Here is a 16,097-nt window from a genome sequence, read left to right as displayed (position 1 = left end):
GTACAAATGACTCTTTACCTGATTATTTAGCATTATCTTATTCAAGACAGTAAGACAACAGGAAATTGAGCGTGAGTGAATAGCACATTCTATACTTTTGCTGAACCAAGAACCAAATGGCAAAACCCCTGCAGGCAGATTTATACTGAAAAGCAGCGGTATTACAATGTGTTTTCTGGCTGCGTCGTTTAGATAGATGACACACAAAAAAAGCTTCATATGCGCTCACTTTTACAGGTATTACATAAGGCAGGTAAATAGAGAAATAGGCATTTTCTGCAATAAATGTGTAGATGAAAGATGCTGCATGTTTCTTTTTTTACCGAAAAGTTATCATACTTACTCATATATTTCCATTGGATCCTGAGCTTCGGTAACATAGTTACCAGGGATGTAGCCCTCCTGTCTGGACAAATGAAAATTAAAGCCATTAAAGCATTGAGGAAATATAAGAAATACTGAACTTCAGAACTCTGAAAAATAAGAAAGAGGGACACAGAGCAGCGCGTAGCACAACGTGGCAGCTTTTATATATCCTCAGAGTACATTGCCCCACACACAGTATGAGACCCCCACTCAGTATGAGACCCCCATAGCCACCTTCCACATAGTATGATGCAATTGCCATTCCCCCCACAGTATAATGCCTCCACAGTGTACACACACAGATGCTGCTACGCCAACACACAAATACACATACAGCTCTGCTACATCACCACACAAATACACACACAGCTCTGCACAACACACACTATATACTGTGAACATACAGTAACTATATACTGTATACATACACACTGTAAGGTGGCTGCCGGACACATAATTGATGGGAGATATGTATCACAGAGGTGGTTGTCCTTTGTGATGTAAACCTGAAGTAATGCTCTAGTACTCATAGTACTAAGAGGGGTTAATCAGCCATAACAGGGCGAGGTTTATTGTGAAGACCTAAAGACTATGGCAGGTAGGCTGTTCCCCATATGTCCACCCCTGGGTGTAGTTCACATTGTACAATGGAGCCTGTTTGTCTCACACATGGTCTGTGTGTGGAGGTTGCAGACCTATAGGATTATGTGTTGTTACTAAAGGACTAAGAAGTTGGACTCTAACTCAAGCGGGTGAACCCGCACTATTAAATGGACTTTACATTTACAAACGGTTCCTTGATACCTCATCCCGCACCCAAGTAAGTTGCTTTGCCAAAACACATAGTATATAATATATACACACACACACGCTATATACTGTATATAAACACACAATATATATACATACATTATACACTGCATAAGTACACACACTGTATACTGTATACATACACACACACTATATACATACACACATTATACATTGCATAAGTACACACACACACACACTATAAACATACACACTATATACTGTATACATACACACACAGTATATACATGCACACACTATTTACCTTATGCATAGACACTATATACTATATACACATACACACTCTATATACTGTATACATACAGTGCCTTGCGAAACTATTCGGCCCCCTGGAACTTTTCAACCTTTTCCCACATATCATGCTTCAAACATAAAGATACCAAATGTAAATTTTTGGTGAAGAATCAACAAGTGGAACACAATTGTGAAGTTGAACTAAATTTATTGGTTATTTTAAATTTTTGTGGAAAGTCAAAAACTGAGACGTGAGGTGTGCAATAATATTCGGCCTCTTTAACTTAATACTTTGTTGCGCCACCTTTTGCTGCGATTACAAGTCACTTGGGGTCTGTCTCTATCAGTTTTGTACATCCAGAGACTGAAATTCTTGCCCATTCTTCCTTGGCAAAGAGCTCGAGCTCCGTGAGGTTTGATGGAGATCATGTATGAGCAGCAGTTTGCAGCTCTTTCCACAGATTCTCGATTGGATTGAGGCCCGGACTCTGACTTGGCCATTCTAACACCTGGATACGTTTATTTGTGAACCATTCCATTGTAGATTTTGCTTTATGTTTGGCATCATTGTCTTGTTGGAAGACAAATCTCCGTCCCAGTCTCAGGTCTTTTGCAGACTCCAACAGATTTTCTTCAAGAATTGTCCTGTATTTGGCTCCATCCATCTTCCCATCAATTTTAACCATCTTCCCTGTCCCTGATGAAGAAAAGCAGGCCCAAACCATGATGCTGCCACCACCATGTTTGACAGTGGGGATGGTGTGTTCAGAGTGATGAGCTGTGTTGCCTTTACGACAAACATATCGTTTGGCATTGTTGCCAAAAAGTTCGATTTTGGTTTCATCTGACCAGAGCACCTTCTTCCACATGTTTGGTGTGTCTCCCAGGTGGCTTGTTGCGAACTTTAAACAACAGTTTTTATGGATATCTTTGAGAAATGGCTTTCTTGTTGCCACTCTCCCATAAAGGCCAGATTTGTGCCGTGTACGACTGATTGTTGTCCTATGGACAGACTGTCCCACATCAGCTGTAGATCTCTGCAGTTCATCCAGAGTGATCATGGGCCTCTTGGCTGCATCTCTGATCAGTCTTCTCCTTGTCTGAGATGAAAGTTTAGAGGGACGGCCGGTCTTGGTAGATTTGCAGTGGTATGATACTCCTTCCATTTCAATATGCTTGCACAGTGCTCCTTGGAATGTTTAAAGTTTTGGAAATCATTTTGTATCCAAATCCGGTGTTAAACTTCTCCACAACAGTATCACGGACCTGCCTGTTGTGTTCCTTGGTCTTCATGATGCTCTCTGTGCTTCACACAGAACCCTGAGACTCTCACAGAGCAGGTGAATTTATACGGAGACTTGATTACACACAGGTGGATCATATTTATCTTCATTAGGCATTTAGGACGACATTGGATCATTCAGAGATCCACAATGAACTTCAGGAGGGAGTTTGCTGCACTGAAAGTAAAAGGGCAGAATAATATTACACGCCCCACTTTTCAGTTTTTGAATTACCCCAAAAATTTAAAATAACCAATACATTTCGTTCAACTTCACAATTGTGTTCCACTTGTTGTTGGTTCTTCACCAAAAATTTACATTTGGTATCTTTATGGTTCAGGTTTGAGCTCAGGTGATGACCATTCCCCATTCCCTTTGGGTAGGGCCTTCCTCTCACTTTTTCAATCCCATTGTTTGTAAGTTGGGCCGTCCGTTGACGACCACCGGTTGGGTCTGGTCACACTGTGACCTATATATTATATACATACTATATACACACAAACAATATACATACACACACTGTATACTATATACACAGGGACACACACATTATATACTGTATACATACACACACTACAGTATATACTATATACATGCATACACACTATATACACGCATACACACACTATAAACTGTATACATACACATTATATACTGCATACATACACACTATATAATATATGCTTACACACACACTTTATACTGTATACACACATACACACTATACACACTATATACATACACACACTATATAATGTATACACACATACAGTCACACACACTATATACATACACACACTATATGCTGTATACATACACACTATATATTAGATACATACATACACTATATACATACACATACTATATACATACACACACTATATAATGTATACATACACACTATATACTAGATACATACACACACTCATACACACACTATATACATACACATACTATATACATACACACACTATATAATGTATACATACACACTATATACTAGATACATACACACACATAACTCCCAACTTTTACAGAAGAGAAAGAGGCACAAACATGTCGGTAAGGCTGTGTTCATTAATTTGATCTGCAGCTCTTAAGCTGCGTGTTTTCTTCATGTGTCTACACCAAACTACGCAATAATAATCTCCTCTGGTTATTGCATTTTTGCTAAATTTTTTGTGGGTATTCGCTTTATTTGATTTGTTTTGGTGCAGATATGAAGCAGCATTTTTTATATTTTTTTAATTGTACAAAAAAGCTTTGATTCTGCACTAAAAAAAGCAACTGTGTTTTTTACATTGATACTAATTAGTTGTCCGTGATCAATATATACTCATACTGATGATGAGTGGCACTTCTATGCTGTCCAGAACACATAAAGAAAAATTTTGCCATTGGAACCCAAACTTTTAGGTACATATGTGCAAAACATAGAAGTAACAAATTAGATTGAATTAAAATTAATATATTTTATTCATACGTGATTAAAATTGTGCCATAAGTGAAAATCAGAAATAGGTGCTGGGAAAAAGGGGATGCTGGAAAAAACTCTCAATATATGTAAAAGTAGCAGCAAGGATATCTATGTATATAATTGTCTAAGGGTCACTTATTATTATTATTATTATTATTTATTGTTATAGCGCCATTTATTCAATGGCCCTTTACATGTGAGGAGGGGTATACATAATAAAATCAAGTACAATAATCTTGAACAGTACAAGTCATAACTGGTACAGGAGGAGAGAGGACCCTGCCCGCGAAGGCTCACAATCTACAAGGGATGGGTGAGAATACAGTAGGTGAGGGTAGAGCTGGTCATGCAGTGGTTTGGTTGATCGGTGGTTACTGCAGGTTGTAGGCTTGTCGGAAGAGGTGGGTCTTCAGGTTCTTTTTGAAGGTTTCGATGGTAGGCGAGAGTCTGATGTGTTGTGGTAGAGGGTTCCAGAGTAGGGGGGATACGCGAGAGAAATCTTGTATGCGATTGTGGGAAGAGGAGATAAGAGGGGAGTAGAGAAGGAGGTCTTGTGAGGATCGGAGGTTGCGTGCATGTATGGAGGAGACAGGTTGTGGATGGCTTTGTATGTTATGGTTAGGGTTTTGTACTGGAGTCTCTGGGCAATGGGGAGCCAGTGAAGGGATTGACAGAGGGGAGAGGCCGGGGAATAGCGGGGGGACAGGTGGATTAGTCGGGCAGCAGAGTTTAGAATAGATTTGAGGGGTGCGAGAGTGTTAGAGGGGGAGGCCACAGAGCAAGAGGTTACAGTAGTCAAGGCGAGAGATGATAAGGGCATGGATTAGGGTTTTGTACTGGAGTCTCTGGGCAATGGGGAGCCAGTGAAGGGATTGACAGAGGGGAGAGGCCGGGGTATAGTGGGGGACAGGTGGATTAGTCGGGCAGCAGAGTTTAGAATAGATTGGAGGGGTGCGAGAGTGTTAGAGGGGAGGCCACAGAGCAGGAGGTTGCAGTAGTCAAGGCGAGAGATGATGAGGGCATGGACTAGGGTTTTTGCAGATTCTTGGTTGAGGAATGAACGGATTCGTTCACTTCCGTCTTTCTGTCTGTCATGGATATTCATTGGTCGCGGCCTCTGTCTGTCATGGAATCCAAGTCGCTGATTGGTCGTGGCAAAACGCCCACGACCATTGCCACGACCAATCAGCGACGGGCGCAGTCCGGCGGCAACATGGCCGCTCCTATCTCCCCGCAGTCAGTGCCCGCTCCGTACTCCCCTCCAGTCAGTGCTCACACAGGGTTAACGCTAATGGACCGCGGTGTAACGCACTCCATTAACGCTGCTATTAACCCTGTGTGACCAACTTTTTTTTACTATTGATGCTGCCTATGCAGCCTCAATAGTAAAAAGATCTAATGTTAAAAATAATTACAAAAAAAAAATCATCATATACTCACCCTCCGGCGCCTTTCCCGCTCCTCGCGACGCTCCGGTGACCTCTCCATGCAAGCAGCAGGTTCCGGTGGCAAGGATGATATGCAACAAGGACCTGCCATGATGTCACGGTCATGTGACCGCGACCTCATCACAGGTCCTGCGCGAGAAGGACCTGCCATGATGTCACAGTCATGTGACCGGAACGTCATCACGGGTCCTGCACTACCAACCCTGGGACCGGAAGCTGCCAAGTGCACCGCACACAGGCGACATGACTACAAGGGCTCCCTCGGAACGTGAGTATATGTTTATTTTTTAACCTGTGACATACGTGGCTGGGCAATATACTACGTGGCTGGGCAATATACTACGTGACTGGGCAGTATACTACGTGGCAGTGCTGTATACTACGTGGCTGTGCAATATACTACGTGGCTGGGCATTATACTAGGTGACTGGGCAATATACTACGTGGCTCTATGCTGTACACTAAGTCGCTGGGCAATATACTACGTGACTGGGCAATATACTACGTGGCTGTGCTGTATACTACGTGGCTGTGCAATATACTATGTGGCTGGGCATTATACTACGTGACTGGGTAATATGCTACGTGGCTCTATGCTGTACACTACGTCGCTGGGCAATATACTATGTGACTGGGCAATATACTACGTGGCTGTGCTGTATACTACGTGGCTGTGCAATATACTACGTGGCTGGGCATTATACTACGTGACTGGGTAATATGCTACGTGGCTCTATGCTGTACACTACGTCGCTGGGCAATATACTACGTGACTGGGCAATATACTATGTAGCTGGGCAATATACTACGTGGCTAGGCAATATACTACGTGGCTGGGCAATATACTAAGTGACTGGGCAATATACTACGTGGCTGGGCAATAACTACATGGCTGCGCAATATACTACGTGGTGGGGCAATATACTACGTGGCTGTGCAATATACTACGTGACTGGGAAATATACTACGTGACTGGGCAATATATTACGTGGCTGGGCAATATACTATGTAGCTGGGCAATATACTACGTGGCTGGGCAATATACTACGTGGCTGGGCAATATACTAAGTGACTGGGCAATATACTACGTGACTGGGCAATATACTACGTGGCTGGGCAGTATACTACGTGGTTGGGCAACATACTACGTGGGCTGTGCAATATACTTCGTGACTGGGCAATATACTACGTGACTGGGCAATACACTACGTGGACATGCATATTCTAGAATACCCGATGCGTTAGAATCGGGCCACCATCTAGTCTATGTATATAATTGTCTAAGGTCCACTTCTGTCTGTTTGTCTGTCTGTAACGGAAATCCCACGTCGCTGATTGATCGCGGCTGGCTGGGCACGACCAATCAGCGACGGGCACAGTCCGGCCGTGAATTTGCCCCTCCCTTCTCCCCTCCAGACAGTGCCCCCTCCCTACCCCCATTCAGTGCCCCATAGCGGTTTAGCAGTCCGTTAACGCTGCTATTAACCCTGTGTGACCAACTTTTTACTATTGATGCTGCCTATGCAGCATTAATAGTAAAAAGATCTAATGTTAAAAATAATAATAAAAAAAAATCATTATATTCTCACCTTCCGGCGCCTTTCCTGCTCCTCGCAACGCTCCGATCCCAAGAATCCATTGTGGCAATGACCGGAGATGACGTGGCAGTCTTGCGAGATGATGACGTACCGGTCTCGCGAGACCGCTACATCATCACGTGTTATTGCCGCAATGTATTCTTGGTACCGGAGCGTCGCGAGGAGCATCGCTAAATGCCTGGCCTGGATCCAGGGGCCGCTGGAAGGTGAATGTATACCATAACTATTTTTAATTTTAATTCTCTTTTTTAACAGGGATATGGTGCCCACATTGTTATATACTACGTGGGCTGTGTTAGATACTATGTGGCCTGTGTTATACACTGGGTGGGCTGTGTTATATACTACGTGAGCTGTGTTGTATACAGCGTGGGCTGTGCTATATACTACGTGGGCTGTGTTATATACTACGTGGGCTGTGTTATATACTACGTGGGCTGTGTTATATACTACATCTCTGTGCTATATACTATGTGGGCTGTGCTATATACTACGTGGCTGTGCAATATACTACGTGGCTGTGTTATATACTGCATGGGCTGTGTTTTATAATGCGTGGCCTGTGTTATATACTACGTTTCTGTGCTATATACTGTGTGCGCTGTGCTATATACTACGTGCACTGTGTTATATACTACGTGGCTGGGCATTATACTACGTGACTGGGCAATATATTACGTGTCTCTATGCTGTACACTATGTCGATGGGCAATATACTACGTGACTGGGCAATATACTACGTGACTGGGCAATATACTACGTCGCTGGGCAATATACTACGTGGCTGGGCAATATACTATGTGGCTGGGCAATATACTATGTGGCTGGGCAATATACTACGTGGCTGGGCAATATACTACGTGACTGGGCAATATAATACGTGGCTGGGCAATATACTACGTGGCTGGGCAATATACTACGTGACTGGGCAATATACTACATGACTGGGCAATATACTATGTGGCTGGGCAATATACTACGTGGCTGGGCAATATACTACATGGCTGGGCAATATACTACGTGGACATGCATATTCTAGAATACCCGATGCGTTAGAATCGGGCCACCATCTAGTCTATGTATATAATTGTCTAAGGTCCACTTCTGTCTGTTTGTCTGTCTGTAACGGAAATCCCACGTCGCTGATTGGTCGCGGCTGGCTGAGTGCGACCAATCAGTGACGGGCACAGTCCAGACGCGAATTTGCCCCTCCCTACTCCCCTCCAGTCAGTGCCACCTCCCTACCCCCCAGTCAGTGCCCCATAGTGGTTTAGCAGTCCGTTAACGCTGCTATTAACCCTGTGTGACCAACTTTTTACTATTGATGCTGCCTATGCAGCATCAATAGTAAAAAGATCTAATGTTAAAAATAATAATAAAAAAAACATTATATTCTCACCTTCCGGCGCCTTTCCCGCTCCTCGCGACGCTCCGGTCCCAAGAATCCATTGTGGCAATGACCGGAGATGACGTGGCAGTCTTGCGAGATGATGACGTAGCGGTCTCGCGAGACCGCTACATCATCACGTGTTATTGCTGCAATGCATTCTTGGTACCGGAGCGTCGCGAGGAGCATCACTAAACGCCTGGCCTGGATCCGGGGGCCGCTGGAAGGTGAGTGTATACCGTAACTATTTTTAATTTTAATTCTCTTTTTTAACAGGGATATGGTGCCCACATTGTTATATACTACGTGGGCTGTGTTAGATACTATGTGGCCTGTGTTATATACTGAGTGGGCTGTGTTATATACTACGTGAGCTGTGTTATATACAGCGTGGGCTATGCTATATACTACGTGGGCTGTGTTATATACTACGTGGGCTGTGTTATATACTACGTGGGCTGTGTTATATACTACGTCTCTGTGCTATATACTATGTGGGCTGTGCTATATACTACGTGGCTGTGCAATATACTACGTGGCTGTGTTATATACTGCATGGGCTGTGTTATATACTGCGTGGCCTGTGTTATATACTACGTTTCTGTGCTATATACTGCGTGTGCAGTGCTATATACTACGTGGGCTGTTTTATATACTACGTGGCTGTGCTATATACTACGCGGCTCTGTTATATACGTCACTGTGTTATATACTATGTTGCTTTGCTATATACTACGTCGCTGTGCTATATACTACGTCGCTGTGCTATATACTACGTGGCTATGCAATATACTACATGGGCTGTGTTATATACTACATGGCTGTGTTATATACTACGTGGGCTGTGTTATATATTGCGTGGGCTGTTATATACTATGTGGGCTTTGTTATCTACTATGTGGGCTGTGCTATATACTACGTGGGCTGTGCTATATACTACGTGGGCTGTGTTATATACTACGTGGGCTGTGCTATATACTACGTGGGCTGTGTTATATACTACGTGGGCTGTGCTATATACTAAATGGGCTGTGCTATATACTACGTGGGCTGTGTTATATACTATGTGGGCTGTGTTATATACTACGTGGGCTGTGTTATATGCTAAGTGGGCTGTGCTATATAGTACGTGGGCAGTGTTATATATGCGGCGCCGCAGGGTCCTGGTCATCGCAGTGGTATTGCTTTCCTCTCGGGGAGAGTGATGCTATGTTTGGAGGCAAAGAAGGATAACTGCACCCAGGTATCACAAACATGCAACGCAGTTCACACTCCAGGCCACCAGGGAGAGCTTTTGCTCCTATTTATTAGGTCACTCCCCATATATATATATATAACTGGTAGCCTGTAAGGAAAGTTAGTCAGTTCCAGACAGAAGTCAGTTCCTGGCAGAGCTCCAGACAGGAGTTCTGTTAGTTCTGGACCAGAGTCTGAGGAGGACAGAAGGCTAAAGGAGCTGTGCATGCCCTCAGAGCTGCAGCTCCCAGAAAGACACAATGAAGGACAGAATTGTATTGCAGTGAGCGTGAAGGAAGTCGAAGCAAAGGAGAGGATACCAGAAGGGGACCAGACCCGTTCAAGCTGCCTCCTTCTGAGGCGCAACATCCCGGTAGCCGGAACACTGAGGGAGTAAGGACCTCTACGCCTTATTTCAGAGAACGGCAGGACAGCTAATTGCTGATTACCTGTCTGCACCTACACCCAGGAGGCACGGTAACACCTACACAGCCGGGTTATCTAAGAGACCCTAAAAACAGGCTCAAGTCACCAGCCATATGGGTAACATAGTAACATAGTAACATAGTTAGTAAGGCCGAAAAAAGACATTTGTCCATCCAGTTCAGCCTATATTCCATCATAATAAATACCCAGATCTACGTCCTTCTACAGAACCTAATAATTGTATGATACAATATTGTTCTGCTCCAGGAAGACATCCAGGCCTCTCTTGAACCCCTCGACTGAGTTCGCCATCACCACCTCCTCAGGCAAGCAATTCCAGATTCTCACTGCCCTAACAGTAAAGAATCCTCTTCTATGTTGGTGGAAAAACCTTCTTTCCTCCAGACGCAAAGAATGCCCCCTTGTGCCCGTCACCTTCCTTGGTATAAACAGATCCTCAGCGAGATATTTGTATTGTCCCCTTATATACTTATACATGGTTATTAGATCGCCCCTCAGTCGTCTTTTTTCTAGACTAAATAATCCTAATTTCGCTAATCTATCTGGGTATTGTAGTTCTCCCATCCCCTTTATTAATTTTGTTGCCCTCCTTTGTACTCTCTCTAGTTCCATTATATCCTTCCTGAGCACCGGTGCCCAAAACTGGACACAGTACTCCATGTGCGGTCTAACTAGGGATTTGTACAGAGGCAGTATAATGCTCTCATCATGTGTATCCAGACCTCTTTTAATGCACCCCATGATCCTGTTTGCCTTGGGTATTGTCCTATCCTATATGGGGGACAGAGAGAGTGAAACATCGCATCTGTGAGACCCTTATGTGAAGCCATAGGCAGTAAGGGACTACACCACCGAAGCACAAGGGAAGGCTACTGATTTCCACCTGGATAAAGGGACTCTGGATTTGCCTCCAAACTGGCCGGACTCTGCCTACCCTGTGATCTGGTGCTCTGGACTGTGGATGCTGAACCTTCAGTAAAGGTAAAGAGACCGCAACTGTTATGAATAGGTAATTCAGAACCACAATGGACCTTGAAGTTCAGAGCACACAAAGTGACCTGACAATAACCAAAAAACATAGGACGAGCTCTGAGACGTGGGAACTCTGCTGACCGCAATCCCTAATCCTATCAAACCACACTAGAGGTAGCCGTGGATTGTGCCTAACGCTCCCTATGCAACTCGGCACAGCCTGAGAAACTAGCTAGGCCTGAAGATAGAAAAATAAGCCTACCTTGCCTCAGAGAAATTCCCCAAAGGAAAAGGCAGCCCCCCACATATAATGACTGTGAGTTAAGATGAAAATACAAACACAGAGATGAAATAGATTTAGCAAAGTGAGGCCCGACTTACTGAATAGACCGAGGATAGGAAAGATAGCTTTGCGGTCAACACAAAAACCTACAAACAACCACTCAGAGGGGCAAAAATACCCTCCGCACCGACTAACGGTACGGAGGTGCTCCCTCTGCGTCTCAGAGCTTCCAGCAAGCAAATACCAATATAGCAAGCTGGACAGAAAATATAGCAAAAAACGTAACACAAGCAGAACTTAGCTTATGCTGAGCAGACAGGCCACAGGAACGATCCAGGAGGAAGCAAGACCAATACTAGAACATTGACTGGAGGCCAGGATCAAAGCACTAGGTGGAGTTAAATAGAGCAGCACCTAACGACTTAACCTCATCACCTGAGGAAGGAAACTCAGAAGCCGCAGTACCACTCACATCCACCAACGGAAGCCCATAGACAGAATCAGCCGAAGTACCACTTGTGACCACAGGAGGGAGCTCGACCACAGAATTCACAACAGTACCCCCCCTTAAGGAGGGGTCACCGAACCCTCACCAGAGCCCCCAGGCCGACCAGAATGAGCCATATGAAAGGCACGAACAAGATTGGCAGCATGGACATCAGAGGCAAAGACCCAGGAATTATCTTCCTGACCATAACCCTTCCACTTAACCAGATACTGGAGTTTCCGTCTCGAAACACGAGAATCCAAAATCTTCTCCACTATATACTCCAACTCCCCCTCCCCCAAAACCGGGGCAGGAGGATCAACAGATGGAACCATAGGTGCCACGTATCTCCGCAACAATGACCTATGGAATATGTTATGGATGGAAAAAGAATCTGGAAGGATCAAACGAAAAGACACAGGATTAAGAACCTCAGAAATCCTATACGGACCAATGAAACAAGGCTTAAACTTAGGAGAGGAAACCTTCATAGGAATATAACGAGATGACAGCCAAACCAAATCCCCAACACGAAGTCGGGGACCCACACAGCGTCTGCGATTAGCGAAACGTTGAGCCTTCTCCTGGGACAAGGTCAAATTGTCCACTACATGAGTCCAAATCCGCTGCAACCTGTCCACCACAGTATCCACACCAGGACAGTCCGAAGACTCAACCTGCCCTGAAGAGAAACGAGGATGGAACCCAGAATTGCAGAAAAACGGCGAAACCAAGGTAGCCGAGCTGGCCTGATTATTAAGGGCGAACTCAGCCAACGGCAAAAAGGACACCCAATCATCCTGATCAGCAGAAACAAAACATCTCAGATATGTTTCCAAGGTCTGATTGGTTCGTTCAGTTTGACCATTTGTCTGAGGATGGAAAGCCGAGGAAAAAGACAAATCAATGCCCATCCTAGCACAAAAGGCTCGCCAAAACCTCGAAACAAACTGGGAACCTCTGTCAGAAACGATGTTCTCTGGAATGCCATGTAAACGAACCACATGCTGGAAGAACAATGGCACCAAATCAGAGGAGGAAGGTAATTAACCCCTTCCCGACCCATGACGCCACGTAGGCGTCATGAAAGTCGGTGCCATTCCGACCCATGACGCCTATGCGGTGTCATGGAAAGATCGCGTCCCTGCAGATCGGGTGAAAGGGTTAACTCCCATTTCACCCGATCTGCAGGGACAGGGGGAGTGGTAGTTTAGCCCAGGGGGGGTGGCTTCACCCCCTCGTGGCTACGATCGCTCTGATTGGCTGTTGAAAGTGAAACTGCCAATCAGAGCGATTTGTAATATTTCACCCATTATAACGGGTGAAATATTACAATCCAGCCATGGCCGATGCTGAAATATCATCGGCCATGGCTGGAAATACTAGTGTGCCCCCACCCCACCCCTCCGATCGCCCCCCCACCCCCCCGATCTGGCCGGTACACTGCTCCGGCTCCCCTCCGCCCTGTGCTCCGCTCCCCCCCGTGCTCGTGTCCGCTCCCCCCGTGCTCCAATCACCCCCCCGTGCTCCAATCACCCCCCCTGCACTCCGATCCACCCCCCCGTGCTCCGTTCCACCCCCCCGTGCTCCATTCCAGCCCCCCCGTGCTCCGTTCCACGCCCCCCGCGCTCCGTTCCACCCCTCCCGCGCTCCGATTCCCCCCCCCGTGCTCCGATCCCCCCCCCCGTGGTCCCCCCCCACCCTATCATACTTACCGATCCAGCCGTGGTCCCGTCCGTCTTCTCCCGGGCGCCGCCATCTTCCAAAATGGCGGGCGCATGCGCAGTGCGCCCGCCGAATCTGCCGGCCGGCAGATTCGTTCCAAAGTGCATTTTGATCACTGAGATATAATCTATCTCAGTGATCAAAATAAAAAAATAATAAATGACCCCCCCCTTTGTCACCCCCATAGGTAGGGACAATAAAAAAATAAAGAAATTTTTTTTTTTCCACTAATGTTAGAATAGGGTTAGGGGTAGGGTTAGGGTTAGGGGTAGGGTTAGGGTTAAGGTTAGGGCTAGGGGTAGGGGTAGGGTTAGGGGTAGGGCTAGGGGTAGGGTTAGGGGTAGGGTTAGGGGTAGGGTTAGGGCTAGGGTTAGGGCTAGGGTTAGGGTTAGGGTTAGGAATGTGCACACGTATTCTGGTCCTCTGCGGATTTTTCCGCTGCGGATTTGATAAATCCGCAGTGCTAAACCGCTGCGGATTTATGGCGGATTTACCGCGTTCTTTTCTGCGCATTTCACTGCGGTTTTACAATTGCGATTTTCTATTGGAGCAGTTGTAAAACCGCTGCGGAATCCGCACAAAGAAGTGACATGCTGCGGAATGTAAACCGCTGCGTTTCCGTGCAGTTTTTCCGCAGCATGTGTACAGCGATTTTTGTTTCCCATAGGTTTACATTGAACTGTAAACTCATGGGAAACTGCTGCGGATCCGCAGCGTTTTCCGCAGCGTGTGCACATACCTTTAGAATTAGGCTATGTGCACACGGTGCGGATATGGCTGCGGATTCGCAGCAGTGTTCCATCAGGTTTACAGTACCATGTAAACATATGAAAAACCAAATCCGCTGTGCCCATGGTGCGGAAAATACCGCGCGGAAACGCTGCGTTGTATTTTCCGCAGCATGTCAATTCTTTGTGCGGATTCCGCAGCGTTTTACACCTGTTCCTCAATAGGAATCCGCAGGTGAAATCCGCACAAAAAACACTGGAAATCCGCGGAAAATCCGCAGGTAAAACACAGTGCCTTTTACCCGCAGATTTTTCAAAAATGGTGCGGAAATATCTCACACGAATCCGCAACGTGGGCACATAGCCTTAGGGTTAGGGTTGGAATTAGGGTTGTGGTTAGGGTTAGGGGTGTGTTGGGGTTAGTGTTGTGGTTAGGGGTGTGTTGGGGTTAGGGTTGTGATTAGGATTATGGCTACAGTTGGGATTAGGGTTAGGGGTGTGTTGGGGTTAGTGTTGGAGTTAGAATTGAGGGGTTACCACTGTTTAGGCACATCAGGGGTCTCCAAACGCAACATGGCGCTACCATTGATTCCAGCCAATCTCGTATTCAAAAAGTCAAATGGTGCTCCCTCACTTCCGAGCCCTGACGTGTGCCCAAACAGTGGTTTACCCCCACATATGGGGTACCAGCATACTCAGGACAAACTGCGCAACAATTACTGGGGTCCAATTTCTCCTGTTACCCTTGTGAATCTAAAAAAATGCTTGCTAAAACATAATTTTTGAGGAAAGAAAAATGATTTTTTATTTTCACGGCTCTGCGTTGTAAACGTCTGTGAAGCACTTGGGGGTTCAAAGTGCTCACCACATATCTAGATAAGTTCCTTGGGGGGTCTAGTTTCTAAAATGGGGTCACTTGTGGGGGGTTTCTACTGTTTAGGCACACCAGGGGCTCTGCAAACGCAACGTGACACCCGCAGACCATTCCATCAAAGTCTGCATTTCAAAAGTCACTACTTCCCTTCTGAGCCCCGACGTGTGCCCAAACAGTGGTTTACCCCCACATATGGGGTATCAGCGTACTCAGGAGAAACTGGACAACAACTTTTGGGGTCCAATTTCTCCTGTAACCCTTGGGAAAATAAAAAATTCTGGGCTAAATAATTATTTTTGAGGAAAGAAAACGTATTTATTATTTTCACGGCTCTGCATTATAAACTTCTATGAAGCACTTGGGGGTTCAAAGTGCTCACCACACATCTAGATAAGTTCCTTTCAGGGTCTAGTTTCCAAAATGGGGTCACTTGTGGGGGGTTTCTACTGTTTAGGCACATCAGGGACTCTGCAAACGCAACGTGACGCCCGCAGAGCATTCCATCAAAGTCTGCATTTCAAAACGTCACTACTTCAATTCCAAGCCCCGGCATGTGCCCAAACAGTAGTTTACCCCCACATATGGGGTATCACCGTACTCAGGAGAAACTGGACAACAACTTTTGGGGTCAAATTTCTCCTGTTACCCTTGGGAAAATAAAAAATTGCAGGCTAAAAGATCATTTTTGAGAAAATAATTTTTTTTTTTTTTTTCATGGCTC

The 16,097-nt window shown here is 45.5% G+C and overlaps 1 protein-coding gene across 1 annotated transcript in view; it reads right to left on the bottom strand.

Annotated features, from left to right (window-relative positions):
- Positions 1-16,097, bottom strand: part of BTK (Bruton tyrosine kinase) — a 367,194-nt gene that overhangs the window by 50,800 nt on the left and 300,297 nt on the right. Inside the window, exon 9 of the mRNA XM_069748626.1 lies at positions 344-406. Within this exon, the coding sequence (XP_069604727.1) occupies positions 344-406 (63 nt within the window). The remainder of the gene's footprint in view (positions 1-343; positions 407-16,097) is intronic.

This window comes from Ranitomeya imitator, chromosome 2 (assembly GCF_032444005.1).
Source record: "Ranitomeya imitator isolate aRanImi1 chromosome 2, aRanImi1.pri, whole genome shotgun sequence".
Taxonomy (NCBI): Eukaryota; Metazoa; Chordata; class Amphibia; order Anura; family Dendrobatidae; genus Ranitomeya; species Ranitomeya imitator.
Note: the sequence above shows the minus strand (reverse complement) of the source record. Positions and strands in the feature narration are given on the sequence as shown.